The sequence below is a fragment of the Peromyscus leucopus genome, chromosome 3, assembly GCF_004664715.2.
Source record: "Peromyscus leucopus breed LL Stock chromosome 3, UCI_PerLeu_2.1, whole genome shotgun sequence".
Classification (NCBI taxonomy): Eukaryota; Metazoa; Chordata; class Mammalia; order Rodentia; family Cricetidae; genus Peromyscus; species Peromyscus leucopus.
Window position 1 is genome coordinate 37,911,817 of NC_051065.1, and position 15,133 is coordinate 37,926,949.

The following is a 15,133-nucleotide window of genomic DNA, read 5'->3' on the forward strand; positions in this document are numbered from 1 at the left end:
AAAACTTCAGGGCAAATAATTTACAAATAAGGTACACAAAGACTTAGACCATGCAAAAATTCTTACATCTTGTTAATAATATTTTATGACTTCAACTTTATCAAATTATATACCTACTTGCCCTGTACATATACAAAATAATGCATACATGATAAAACAGCAAGAGAGTAGTCCTTTAAGTCAATTTATCATAAAAGTATTACCATATTAACAGGTCTACAAGCAGCTTGTAACAGGGTTAAGAGACATTAAGGCAATAATACTTGAAGTTACAAAATAAACAATATGTAATACTTTTTCCTAAGTGTAGTATAAGGCAGGTAGATGGTCCCAGCAAAAAATATTAAGGTAACAATCTACACTGCTGTTAGTCCCACATTTTAAAGATGGAATACTATAAATCTGGCTTTCAGTGGCACTTGAATTTTCCAGTATAATTTAAAGTGTCTTTTAACTCCCTGAATCATGTCCATTCTGAAGGTGGATCTCTTGGTCCTTTAGGTTTTCCACAGCGATTGCCAAAACCTATAGACAAAAATATACCGCAATCACAGGTTAACCTTCAAAAATATTTCAAAAACATTAAGAATACGTCCATATCTGTTTCTCCAAACCCAGCTCTCAGGGTCGACCCTAATGCTGCAACAGAACAGCAGCTGCAGCCTGCCCTCCACCCTATGGATCCCAGACAACCCCCCCCAACCCCACTGTGTCCCAGACCCCAACTTAGGCAGACACCCCAGCTCAAACACAGGCCGTGCCTTCCAGAAGAACAGACAGGCTACCCATGGACTTTCTCCACTGTTTCTGTTCTTTTAGACCCAATTCTCAGGGTCACCCCTAGTGCTGCAGTAGAACACCATGCTGAACCTCCCCTGTCCATGCTTCCTGTGGATCCTACAGACTATCATCCCCCAGCCTTCAACACCAGCAAGCATTCCCCATGAACACACCAGCCTAGCAGGCATGTAAAACAGGCAACACACAGCCAACACACTCGCTGAAAATCTGGAGCAAAACACCCATCCAACAAAGACAAACCCAGAAATCAGGACCTAGGCCTATCTATAATCACCTCAAACCCAGATGCTTATATGCCAATGTAAGAACACAATCAATAACAGCCAGAGCAGTATGTCCCTACTAGAGCCCAGTTATCCTATGACAGCATCCCTGAATAGTCCAACATACCTGATGCACAAGAAAAAGACCTTAAACCAAGTATATGGAGATGACAGAGGTCCTTAAAGAAGAAATGAATAAATCCCTTAGCGAAATCCAGAACACAAACATACATCTGGAGGAAATGAATGAATCTCTCAAAGAAAGCCAGGAAAACACAAACAATTGGATGAAATGAATAAACTCCTTAAAGAAAGTCAAGAAAAGAGTTGAAGGAAATGGATACAGGCCCAACAGCGGCCCGCAGAGGTAGACAGGCCCGTGGCTGCGACGGCGGAGACATACAGGCCTGGTGGCGGCCCGCAGAGGTAGACAGGCCCGGCGGCGGTGGCTGACAGGGACATACAGGCCATACAAGCCCGGCGGCGGACCACAGAGGTAGACAGGCACAGCCGCGGCGACAAGCAGAGGCAGGTAGGCCCTCGGCAGCTCTGGCAGAGACATGCAGACGCAGGTTGGCCCGCGGCGGCGGCGGCTGGCAGAGGTAGACTGGCCTAGCAGAGGCAGGCAGGCACATCAGGCAGCGGCCGAAACACAGTCACAATCAAGACCAGAAACAGAGCTATTACACACTGAATAGCTAGTGAAAACAAACTCTTAATCAAAAGCTCAGAACAGGGACGCCTCTAACCCCAACACCCGGGGAAGAAGCTATCTCCGTGGGATGGAAACAGAACGAATCTGAACACTCCGTCTGAGACCAACCCAGGGCCCAGCTGCTGATTCTGCGAAACCCAACAACTTGGAGGTGTTGGTGAGACTACCCCACTCAGCTGAAATCCATCCGGGAGAGGATTCAGATCCCTACAGTTGGAAGTCTGAAGAAACAAGATCAGCTGAGGAGTTGACGAATGAACAAAACGTGACCTGGGAACACAGAAGAAGGCGCTGCCCAGCCACCAAACCAGATCACCAGAATTGTAAGTATATACTTCACCGACTGAGATCAGCTGCCCCTGAAGAAACAGCCCAATAGCACCAATTTAACCAAGAACTCCTACTGAACCAAGACTAAAAATTAGAACGAGAGAGGCACTCTCAGACACAGGCACCACCTGCACCGAGCAGAGGAAAAGATGAGTAGACGCCAGTGCAAAAATACAGGCAACAACATAAAGACCTATATGGCAACATCAGAACCTAGTGACTCTACACCTGCAAGACCTGAACATGCCAAGACAGAAGAAACAGAAGAAATCAACCCTAAAAATGACTTTAAGAAGATGATAGAGGCCCTAAAAGAAGAAATAATCATTCCCTCAAAGAGGAAATAAAAAAATTCCCTTAAAGAGGAAATGAAACACTCCATTAAAGAGGAAATAAAAAACTCCCTTAAAGAAATGGAAGAAAAAAGGAACAAAAAATGGGAAGGAATCAAAGAAAGCCAAGAAAAAGCAATTAAACAGATGAAAGAAACATTCCAAGATCTGAAAAATGAATTTGAGACAATAAAGACACATGCTGAGGGAATGCTGGAAATAGAAATCCTGACTAAACGAACAGGAACTATGGAAACAAGCATAACCAACCGATTGCAAGAGATGGAACAGAGAATCCCTGACACTGAAGACACAATAGAGAAAATAGATTCATCAGTCAAAGAAAACACTAAAGACAAAAAAGTCATAACACAAAACGTCCAAGAAATTTGGGACACCATGAAAAGACCAAACTTAAGAATAGGGATAGAAGAAGGAGAAGAATACCAACTCAAAGGCACAGAAAATATATTCAACAAAATCATAGAAGAAAACTTTCCTAACCTAAAGAAAGAAATACCTATGAAGATACAAGAAGCTTACAGAACACTGAATAGGCTGGATCCAAAAAAAAGTCCCCTCGCCACATAATAATCAAAACACTAAACAAACAGAACAAAGAAAAAATGTTAAGAGCCGCAAAGGAAAAAGACCAAGTAACATATAAAGGCAAACCCATCAGAATAACACCAGACTTATCAATAGAGACTATGAAAGTTAGAAGATCATGGACAAATCTTATGCAGACACTAAGAGACCACAGATGCCAACCCAGACTATTATACCCAGCAAAACTCTCAATCACCATAGAAGAAGTAAACAAAATATTCCAGGAGAAAACCAGATTTAATCAATACCTGTCCACAAACCCAGCCCTACAGAAAGCATTAGAAGGGAAAATCCAACCCAAAGAAGCTAAACACATCCATGAAAATTCAAGCAAAAGATAATCCCACACCAACATACACCAAAGAAGGACAACACAACACAACCACAAAAAATAACAGAATTAACAATCACTGGTCATTAATATCCATCAATATCAATGGTCTCAACTCACCTATAAAGACACAGACTAACAGAATGGATAAGAAAACAGGACCCATCCATCTGCTGCATACAAGAAACACACCTTAACTTCAAAGACAGACACTACCTCCGAGTAAAGGGCTGGGAAAAGGCTTCCCAAGCAAATGGACCTAAGAAACAAGCTGGTGTAGCTATCCTAATATCTAATAAAATAGACTTCAAACTAAAATCAATCAAAAGAGATCAGGATGGACATTATATATTTATCACGGGAAAAATCCACCAAGGTGAAGTCTCGATTCTAAACATTTATGTTCCAAATACAAAAGCACCCACATTCATAAAAGAAACACTACTAAAGTTTAAGATGCACATCAAACCCCACACATTAGTAGTGGGAGATTTTAACACACCACTCTCACCAAAAGACAGATCTACCAGACTGAAACTTAACAAAGAAATAAAAGACCTAACAGATGTTATGACTCAAATGGACCTAATAGATATCTACAGAACATTCCATCCTAACACAAAAGAAAATACCTTCTTCTCAGCACCCCATGGAACCTTCTCAAAAATTGACCACATGCTTGGCCACAAAACAAATCTCAACAGATACAAAAACATTGGAATAACCTCCTGTATCTTATCAGAACACCATGCCTTAAAGTTAGACCTTAACAACAACAAAAACTATAGAAAACCCACAAGCTCATGGAAACTGAATAATGCCCACCTGAAACATCAATGGGTCAAGGAAGAAATAAAGAAATTAAAGGTTTCCTAGAATTCAATGAAAATGAAAGTACAGCATACCCAAACTTATGGGACACTATGAAAGCAGTGCTAAGAGGAAAATTCATAGCTCTAAATGCACACATAAAGAAGATGGAGCAATCCCATACCAATGAATTAACAGCACAGCTGAAAGCTCTAGAACAAAAAAAAAAACCAAACTTACCCAGGAGAAATAGATGCCAGGAAATAATCAAATTGAGGACTGAAATCAACGAAATTGAAAACAAGAGAACAATACAAAAAAAAAAAAAAAATCAATGAAACAAAGAGTTGGTTCTTTGAAAAAAATCAACAAGATAGACAAACCCCTAGAAAAATTAACCAAAAGGCAAAGAGAGAGCACCGAAATTAAAAAAATCAGAAATGAAAAGGGAGACATAACAACAGACAACAAGGAAATCCAGAGAATCATCAGATCATACTTCAAAAACCTGTACTCCACAAAAATGGAAAACCAGGAAGAAATGGACAATTTTCTGGATAAATACCACATACCAAAATTAAATCAAGACCAGATAAACCATTTAAATAGACCAATAACCCCTAAAAAAATAGAAACAGTCATCAAAAGTTTCCCAACCAAAAAAATGCCCAGGACCAGATGGTTTCAGTGCAGAATTCTACCAGACTTTCAAAGAAGAACTAATACCAATCCTCTTCAAAGTGTTCCACACAATAGAAATAGAAGGAACACTACCAAACTCTTTTTATGAGGCTACAACTACCCTGATACCCAAACCACACAAAGATGCAACAAAGAAAGAGAACTACAGACCAATCTCCCTCATGAACATTGATGCAAAAATACTCAACAAAATATTGGCAAACCGAATCCAAGAATACATCAAAACAATCATCCATCACGACCAAGTAGGATTCATCCCAGGGATGCAAGGATGGTTCAACATACGAAAACCAGTCAATGTAATACACCATATAAACAAAATGACAGAAAAAAACCACATGATCATCTCCTTAGATGCTGAAAAAGCCTTTGACAAAATCCAACACCCCTTCATGATAAAGGTCTTAGAAAGATCAGGAATACAACACAATAAAAGCAATCTATAGCAAACCAACAGCAAACATCAAATTAAATGGAGAGAAACTCAAAGCGATACCACTAAATTCAGGAACAAGACAAGGCTGTCCACTCTCCCCATATTTATTCAATATAGTACTAGAAGTTCTAGCTAGAGCAATAAGACAACAAAAGGGGATCAAAGGGATACAAATTGGCAAGGAAGAAGTCAAACTTTCACTATTTGCAGATGATATGGTAGTATACATAAGTGACCCCAAAAACTCTACCAGGGAACTCCTACAGCTGATAAACTCCTTCAGTCAAGTGGCAGGATACAAGATCAACTCAAAAAAATCAGTAGCCCTCCTATACACAAATGATAAAAGGGCTGAGAAAGAAGTCAGAGAAACATCACCCTTTACAATAGCCACAAATAATATAAAATACCTTGGGATAACACTAACTAAACAAGTGAAGGGCCTTTTTGATAAGAACTTTAAATCTCTAAAGAAAGAAATTGAAGAAGATATCAGAAAATGGAAGGATCTCCCATGCTCATGGATAGGTAGGATTACCATAGTAAAAATGGCAATCTTACCAAAAGCAATCTACAGATTCAATGCAATCCCCATCAAAATACCAACACAATTCTTCACAGACTTGGAAAGAAAAATACTCAACTTCATATAGAAAAACAAGAGACCCAGGATAGCTAAAAGAACCCTATATGATAAAGCAACCTTTGGAGGCATCACCATCCCTGACCTCAAACTCTACTATAGAGCTATAGTAATAAAAACAGCTTGGTACTGGTATAAAAACCGACATATGGACCAATGGAATCGAATTGAAGACCCTGACATTAATCCATGCACATATGAACACCTGGTTTTTGACAAAGGAGCCAAAACTATACAATGGAAAAAAGAAAGTATCTTCAACAAATGGTGCTGGCAAAACTGGATGTCAATATGTAAAAGATTACAAATAGATCCATATCTGTCACCATGCACAAAAGTTCAAGTGGATCATAGACCTGAACATAAATCCAGTTACACTTAATAGAAAAGAAAGTAGGAAGCACTCTTAAACGCATTGGCACCGGAGACCATTTCCTAAATAAAACACCAACAGCACAGACCCTGAGCACAACAATTAATAAATGGGACCTCTCGAAACTGAGAAGCTTTTGCAGGGCACAAGACACAGTCAATAAGACAAAAAGACAGCCAACAGAATGGGAAAAGATCTTCACCAACCCCACATCTGACAGAGGATTGATCTCCACAGTATATAAAGAACTCAAGAAACTAGACATCGGCCGGGCGGTGGTGGCGCATGCCTTTAATCCCAGCACTCGGGAGGCAGAGCCAGGCAGATCTCTGTGAGTTCGAGGCCAGCCTAGGCTACCAAGTGAGCTCCAGGAAAGGTGCAAAGCTACACAGAGAAACCCTGTCTCGAAAAACAAAAAAAAAACAAAAAACAAAACAAAAAAAAACAAAAAACAAAAAAAAGAAAAGAAACTAGACATCAAAATACTAAACAGTCCAATTAAAAAATGGGCTAAAGAGCTAAACAGAGAATTCACAAAACAAGAAACACAAATGGCTGAAAGACATTTAAAGAAATGCTCAACATCCTTAATCATCAGAGAAATGCAATCAAAACGACTCTGAGATACCACCTTACACCTGTCAGAATGGCTTCGATCAAAAACACCAATGACAGTCAATGTTGGAGAGGATGTGGAGCAAAGGGAACACTCCTCCACTGTTGGTGGGAATGTAAACTTGTACAACCACTGTGGAAATCAGTATGGCGGTTTCTCAGAAAATTAGGAATCGAACTACCTCAAGACCCAGTCATCCCACTCTTGGGCATATACCCAAGGAATGCTGATTCATACCATAAAGATACATGCTCAGCTATGTTTATAGCAGCACTATTTGTAATAGTCAGAACCTGGAAACAACCTAGATGCCCGTCAACGGGAGAATGGATGAAAAAAATGTGGTACATATACACAATGGAGTACTACTCAGCAGAGAAAAACAATGAAAGCATGAAATTTGGAAGCAAATGGATGGAACTAGAAAAAAATCATCCCAAGTGAGGTAACCCAAACCCAGAAAGACAGTCATGGTATGTACTCACTCATAAGTGGATTCTAGATATAAAATAAAGAACAATCAGACCACAACCCATAGAACCATGTAGGCTATATATATACCATGGAGGTCCCTAGGACAACTGTGGCTTATAATAAATTTCGGATTTACTCAATTATTAAAAAAAAAATAGCCAAACGAATGGAAACACATGAACTATGAACCAAAGGCTGAGGGGCCCCCAGCTGGATCAGGCCATCTGACTAGGTGAGACAGTTGATTGGCTTGATCTGTTTGGGAGGCAACTAGGCAGTGGGACCAAGTCCCGTACTCATTGCATGAGTTGGCTGTTTGAAACCTGGAGCTTATGCAGGGATGCTTGGCTCAGTCTGGGAGGAAGGGACTGGACCTCCCTGGACTGAGTCTACCAGGTTGATATCAGTCCTCGGGGGAGGCTTTGCCCTGGAGGAGGTGGGAATGGGGCGTGGGCCGAGCGAAGGGGAGAACAGGGGAACCCGTGGCTGATATGTAGAACTGAATAGTATTGTAAAATAAAATAAAAGGAAAAATAAAATAAAATAAATTAAAAAAAAAATCGTCTCTGGAAAAAAGAGGAAAACCAAAGTACAAAACAGTAAAAAAAAAAAAAAAAAAAAGTTGAAGGAAATGAATAAAACTGTTCAAGATCTGAAAATGGAACTAGAAGCAATAAAGAAAACAAACAGAGGGAATTCTAGAAATTAAAATTTTAGGAATGTGAACAGGAGCTACAGAGGTATAGAATACAAGAGACAGAAAAATATCAGGATCAGGCATCGAAGATATGATAGAAGAAATGAATACATTGGTCAAAGAAAATGCTGCATCTGAAATATTCCTAACACAAAAAATATCCAGGAAATCCGGAATACTATGAAAAGATCAAACCTAAAAATAATAGGAATATGGGAAGGAGAAGAATACCAACTCAACGACCAAGAAAATATTTTCAACAAAATCCTAGAAGAAAAATTTCCTAACCTAAGGAAGGACATGCTTATGAAGGTACAATAAACGGTGGTTAAGAGCACTGGTTGCTCTTCCAAAGGGCCCAGGTTCAATTCCCAGCACCCACATGACAGCTAACGACTGTCTGACATCCGATATTCTGAGCTATCTGACCTCCTCACATACATACATGTAGGCAAAACACTAATATACATACAATAAAAATAAATGAATCATTAAAAAAAAACAAGAAGCAGTAGCATACAGAACACCAAATAGATAAGTCCAGAAAGGAAAGTCCTTTCGTCACAATAATAATCAAAACACTGAGGCAGGTGGTTGTGGCACACTCCTTTAATCCCAGCACTTGGAAGGCAGAAGCAGGTGGATCTCTCTGAGTTTGAGGCCAGCCTGGTTGGTCTACAGAGTTAGTTCAGGGCAGTTACAAAAAGAGAAACCTGTCTCAAAAAAAAACAAACAAAAATCAAAACACAGAACAAAGAAAGGATATTAAAAGCTGCAAGGGAAAAAGACCAAGTAACATATAAAGGCAGACCTATCAGAATCATACCCGACTTCTCAATGGAGACCCTAAAAGCCAGAAAGGCTACATTTTTACAATGGAGTATTACTCAGCTGTTATTGACAAACATGGTATGTACTCACTGATAAGTGGATATTAGCCATTAAGTAAATGATGACCAAGCTACAACTATAGACCCAGAGAGGTTAAGAGGAGGGGTCTAGAGGTGACACATGGATCTCCCTAGGAAGGGGAAATAGAATTTGTGGGTGGACTAGGGGTAGGAGGGAACAGGAGTGGGAGGGATCAGGTTAGAGAAGGGAGGAAGGAATGGAGGGAGTGTGGGGAGAGATGGCCGGAATTGGGAGGCATTTGGGGGATGGTGTGGAAACCAAGTGCAGTGGAAACTTCTTGGAATCTATGAGGGTGACTCTAGTGAGGACTCCTAGTAATGGAGGCAATTGAGTCTGAACTGGCTATCTTTTGTAGCAAGGCTTCCAGTGGTGGGACTGGGTTGTATTAGGCTGAGTTGTTGGCTGAGGGGGTCCCGTGGAGATCCCCAAACAACCCAGGTGAAAACTTGTCATGGGCCATGACATAAATACAACCCACCAGATGAATAACAAGGCTTACGGGACCACAGACTCTGAAAACCTGTTGCTTCTAATGTTTCTCATGTGCCACTACATTTCTTCCCTAAAAACAGTTGTGGGTATTTTCCCCACTGCTCGTGTGTTTATCTCATGTATATATTCCATCTACTCAGCACATATATATGTATGGATGGTCAGGAAGATGATTTCTTCATAAGCTGTATAATTTTGATGAATACAAATAATACTAGGATATTTTTCACAGCTCAGACTGACATAGGAAAATAACAATATTCTGTTACAAAGACAGCTTTTTATACCATTAGCTGATTTAAGACCTCAGAGCAAATTCAAAGTAAACTAGTTGCCCCTGCAAATGAATGCACAAGGACAAATTCCCAGTGTCTGTTTGTTGAACCAAGGTCAGGCACAAAGCAGCAACTTTAGTAGACATAACTCCCTGCACAGATTCTCTCAGCAACTGGCTCTCTGCACGTACCCTTAACATCAGTTTTATGATATAAGATTCAAAGATCAGCCAACCAACTGTTTATGCAGGATACAAAAATATATCTTAAGATTTGAGATGCTTTTAAGGTCACTGTTCCTCACTAAGGTTTCTCCTGCCCTCACTTTACATGGAGTCTGGCTAACAGCCAAGCACTGCCATGGTTACTCACTTCCAGCTGCAGGTCAGAGTGACATTTCAAGCCGGAGAGAAACCATGTGATTTCTCATGTGTTATCAGAATGGCACTGACCCTCAAAATGTAACTCATATATTTGTCCAGTCTTTTCTGTTGGTGTGTGTGTGTGTGTAGATATAGCTGTGTAAAGATGTATAGCTATGTAGAAAGAGATGTAGCTGTGTGGAGAGATGTAGCTAGATGGAGAGATTTTCAGAGAGATCTTTTTCAAGATGCAGTAATAAAGAAAGTTATCATCAAAACGCCTAAGTTCCTTTCCTAAAGACCCTCATATAGATAAGATTTTTTTCTAAGTCCTGCTACTCTGCTGGCATTTCTTTTTGCTACCCTGGAGCAGTTCTGGGAGCTGGTCACCAGGGCTATAATAAAAACTGACAGAGGGGCTCCACTGATGAAGACAACATCATCCAATGTGAAGAGGTAGAGCTGGTGCTTGTATGGTGCCTTCATGCCTACATTCTAGTCTCTCTGGTGCAGGAAGATACTCTGTAGGATATGGAGAGAGAAACCTGGATACCAACCCAGCCATAAAACCCTTGACCTATAATCTGTCTTGCCTGAAAGAAGTGCTGGGGTGGTGGTGGCTCAGAACTTGTGGGAGTGGTCAACCAATGTCTGGTTTAACTTGAGGTCCAAGCCACAAAAGGGGTAATCATGCCCTACACTGCCTGGATGGTCAGGAACTTGGAGATGGGTAGCCCAGAGACCTAGGGCAGAACCAAACATAAATGAGGAATTAAAAAAAAAAAAAAATCAATGAAACAATTCCTAATGACATTCTGTTGCACTCATAGATCAGTGCCTTGTCCAGTCGTCATCATAGGGGCTTCCTCTGGCAGATGGGAGCAGGTGCAAAAATCAACAGCCAGACATGAGAAGAGTCTAAATTGGAGGTCTCTCCCTTCCAAGCATGGGAACCCCGTGGAAGAGGGGGAGAAAAGATTGTAGGAGACAGAGGGGCTGGAGGACAACAGGAGAACATGACTCATGGAATCAACTCAACAGGGCTCATATAGACTTAAACGGCAAGCCTGTGTGGGTCTGTACCAGGTCCTGTGCGTGTGTTATTGTTGTTAGTATGGTGTTTTTGTGGGACTCTGAACTGTGGGAGCGAGTGTATCTCTGACTCTTCTGCCTGCTCTTGAGACTCTTTTCCTCCTGTTGGGTTGCCTTGTCCAGCCTTGGTGTGAGCTTTTGCCTTGTCTTACTGTATCTTGTTTTGTCCTGTTTGGTTGTTATCTCTTGGAGGCCTGCTCTTTTCTGAAGAGGAAATGGAGAGGGGTTGGATCTGGGGGTGAGGAAAGGTGGGGGGTAAGCTTGGAAGAGTGGAGGGAGGAGAAACTGTGGCCAGGATGTACTGTATGAGAGAAGAATCTATTTTTAATTAAAAAAAAAAAAATATGGGGTTGGGGATTTAGCTCAGCAGTAGAGCGCTAGCCTAGTACAAGGCCCTGGGTTTGGTCCTCAGCTCTGGGGGAAAAAAATACATCCATAGACACCTGAATTTTCTGGAACAAATAAAACTTGAATGTATTTTGGGTAACTGAAAAAATAATTGCTTCCTTAAAAAGCCCAGCCTGAGAGGAAGAGCGGCGGCTCAAGCCAAGCCGTCCGAACGGTTCAATCAATCAGGACAGTTAGTCCTTTAACACAAAAGACCTGCTTCACACTGGACTCTAGTTTCCTTCTCTTCTTCTGAGACCAAGTTACCGTTACCCATAGTGCAGCCTGGCTTCTCTCTCATCATAGACAAAGGTAACCTTGAACTTCTCATCTTTCTGTCTGCCCCTCCCAAGTGCTGGGATCAAGCCCAGGGCAAGCACTCTATCAGCTGAGTCATACTCCCAGTTCCTTATACCACCATTTTTTAAAAATTGATTTTTAATCTCTACCTGAAACAGAGTAAGTTAATTATTTCATAATTAATTTCAAGCAATTTTAATCATACATGCTTTTACTCTTGATATCATCTCAGAGTCTGAGTATGATAGATTGTAAAGTTTGGTAAGGGCTGAGAATGATAGATTGTAAAGTTTGGTAAGGGCTAGAAAGATGACTCAGTCTATAAAGGTGCTTGCTGCCAAGCCTGACAGCTGTAGAGCAATACCTGAACCCACGATGGAAGAGAAGAGCCAACTTCCAACAACTATCTTCTGATCTCCACATGTACACCAGGCCACACACAAGCACTATCATACACACAGTTACCAGTAAATAAAAATGTTTTACCATGATAAAACTGCTTTATGGAAATCCTGGAAAAGTAGTAGTATATATTTTCTTACTCTCTCACTATGTAGCCCTGGCTGTCCTGGAACTCACGATGTAGACCAGGGCAGCCTCAAACTCACAGAGCTCTGTCTGCCACTGCTTCCCGAGTGCTAGGATTAAAGGCGTGGTTGAAGTGTTCTCAATGACTGATCCACGTCTCCAGTTTTCTGTTATGATGATCTTTTGAAAAGCATCTTATATAGCCCTGGCTTATCAGAGACTCACTATGAGACCAGATTGGCCTTGAACTCACAGCGATCCATCTGCCTCTGTCTCTTAGTGCCAGATACAAGTATTAAATGCCACTATCGCTGTCTATTAGAATTACGAAATAAATTACCAATATCTGTGGCTTCTGTTAGACTTTCGGTTATTTGATCTTTCTTGTCACTAAAAGCAGGTGGACAGTCTGTGCATGCCTCTGTGTGGACACCCCCTGCATCTAAAATAAAAAAAAAACAAGTCCGTATTAATCACCATCCTTTAAGGTAGTACATAGTCACAATACTCTGTTGGAGGAAGGGTACAGAATAAAGGAGCAAGTTTCACCTCATGGATGTCATTTCTAGAGGCTCTGATGGTAAACACAAGGGGACGGACTGGGCAGGCGGACCGCGCCAGGCACTTGTTATGTGACTTTTGGTGCTGTTTTGAGAGTCTCACTACAGAGTGCAGACTGCTCTGAGGCTTCGGTTCTCTAGTTCCAGCCTCTAGAGTGCTAGTCACATACATGTACGACAACCCAGCAGTCTGTAACAGAGGTTCTTGTGCACTTACCTCATTTTGTAAATCCTAAGCATGGCATGCTATAATTTCTTAGAGTAGTTATAGTCAAACAAGTTTCTAATTAGTGGACAATTTATCACTCCCCCATGCTAATAGTAGTTCATCTGAAGTCTTCCTGTTTAAATTGTAGTTAATTTACTCATTAAAGAGCAATGGAAAGTTTTCTTTCTTTTTTTTTTTTTTTTAAAGTAATTAATATTCACTCTTCCACAACATACCACCCTCTCCCTTCCTTCCTGAGGGTCTTACCATGCACCCCCAGCTGGCCTGTAACTCACTCTGTGGCCCAGACTGGCCTCATTCTCAGAGACTCACTTGCCTCCCTCTGCTTCCAGAATGCAGGGATGGCAGGTGAGCATCATGCCCAGCCCAGTCTCCTCACAGCTTCTGTCAATCTCCCTTAACCCTCCCTGGAAACCAAGGGTAAGTCTAAAGATGTTTTCTGCCCTTCAGATGCTCCTGGCTTAGAGAAGAGTCAGAGACCTATGGTTTGTCATGCTCTTTTTTGCCCACCCCTCCAACTCATTCCATTTACTAGGCGTCTTGTTATGTGCCCAGGTCATGTCCTACTTGGTTTTCTTTTGAACCGTTTGCATTTATAATTTATGGGAATGCAAAAGCCATAGCGTAAGTGTGGAAGCCAGAGGACAATTTTCAGAAGGGTCTCTCTTTCTACCATGTGAGTCCCAGTGATTAAATACACATTGTCAGGCCTGCAGCAAGTGCCTTACCCTCTGAGACATCTCACCAGCTCTAAAATAAAAAAAGTTCAGTTCAAGGGTACACAAAGTCCTGCCAAGAGTAGGACTTGAAGGGGGGTTACGGCCTTCCAGCTGCCAGACTACTAGAGACAAGCATAAATCGTCTTCGTAGTGTGGTAAACTTCTTAACAGGATCACACATAGATACAATGGAAACAGAAGAGACATAAATGAAACTAATGGTGATAAGGTCCTCAGGGCCATCTAAGGAGAAAGGTGACACAGATTTAAGACCTTGATTTCTTAGTCATGCAAAGGTCACTGAGGAGCAGGACACAGTTTTACAAGCCAAGGTTTACAAAACTCAGGGGAAAGGAAAGAGTGCTACCTGGAGCATATGAAAGGAACAGGTGATACCAAGGGACCAACTGTAGCTACTTCAGAAGGGAATGAACAGATTTTAGGACAGCGAAGTCCAGGGAACTAGCAGCACTTTATGAACAGTGTTATCACCATTTGAGGCCACCATGTGTCAGGAACGTTTGTTGTATGTTGTTAATTTAACTAAGCCTTCAAGCCATCTTCTAAGACAGGTAACTAATACAGACATTAAAAACTTAGTAACAACTTGATCTATTTTACTATGGCAGAAATCGGCCCAATGTCCCTCCCCTGCCTTCCTTTTGAGACAGTTTTGTGTGGTACAGCCTGGCTTTGACTCTGCATCTCCTGTTTCTAGGACTGCAGGTGTGCACCAACATGCCACATCTGTGTTTGGGGGGGGGGAAGGGGAGTTGGGAATTAGGACTTTATGCACACCAGGTACCCACTGAGATATCCTCAATCAAAGAGAAAACTTCCTAGCTTGGTAGTATAACCACTGATTTATTTTCAAATAAACACAAACACCCTCAACAGAAGATTGCTAAAACAATTGGTATTTATAAACACATTTCCATCTTGTAGGTCAATTTGGAGCATTTATTCAACAGAAGCGAATTTCTAAGTAATTGTAACTGTTGTTAATTTTGGTGCTAGAAATAAACTAGACTTTAGATCTGTTAACTGTGTGCTTAATCAGAGCTATACCCCCAGCTTTCTGGATAATTTAATAAACAATAAAAAAGCAACCATTTACCACAAACCTGTAACTTCTGGTAATAAAT

General features: G+C 41.0%; 1 protein-coding gene across 2 annotated transcripts in view; it reads right to left on the reverse strand.

Annotated features, from left to right (window-relative positions):
* Ptpn12 (protein tyrosine phosphatase non-receptor type 12) overlaps positions 1-15,133 on the reverse strand; it is a 75,796-nt gene continuing 60,663 nt past the window's right edge. For both annotated transcript variants that reach the window (XM_028890936.2, XM_037203558.1), the window contains 2 exons: positions 12,821-12,922; positions 1-525 (listed from right to left, as the gene is read on the reverse strand). In XM_028890936.2, coding sequence (XP_028746769.1) covers positions 464-525; positions 12,821-12,922 — 164 coding nt within the window. In that variant the 3' untranslated portion in view covers positions 1-463. The remainder of the gene's footprint in view (positions 526-12,820; positions 12,923-15,133) is intronic.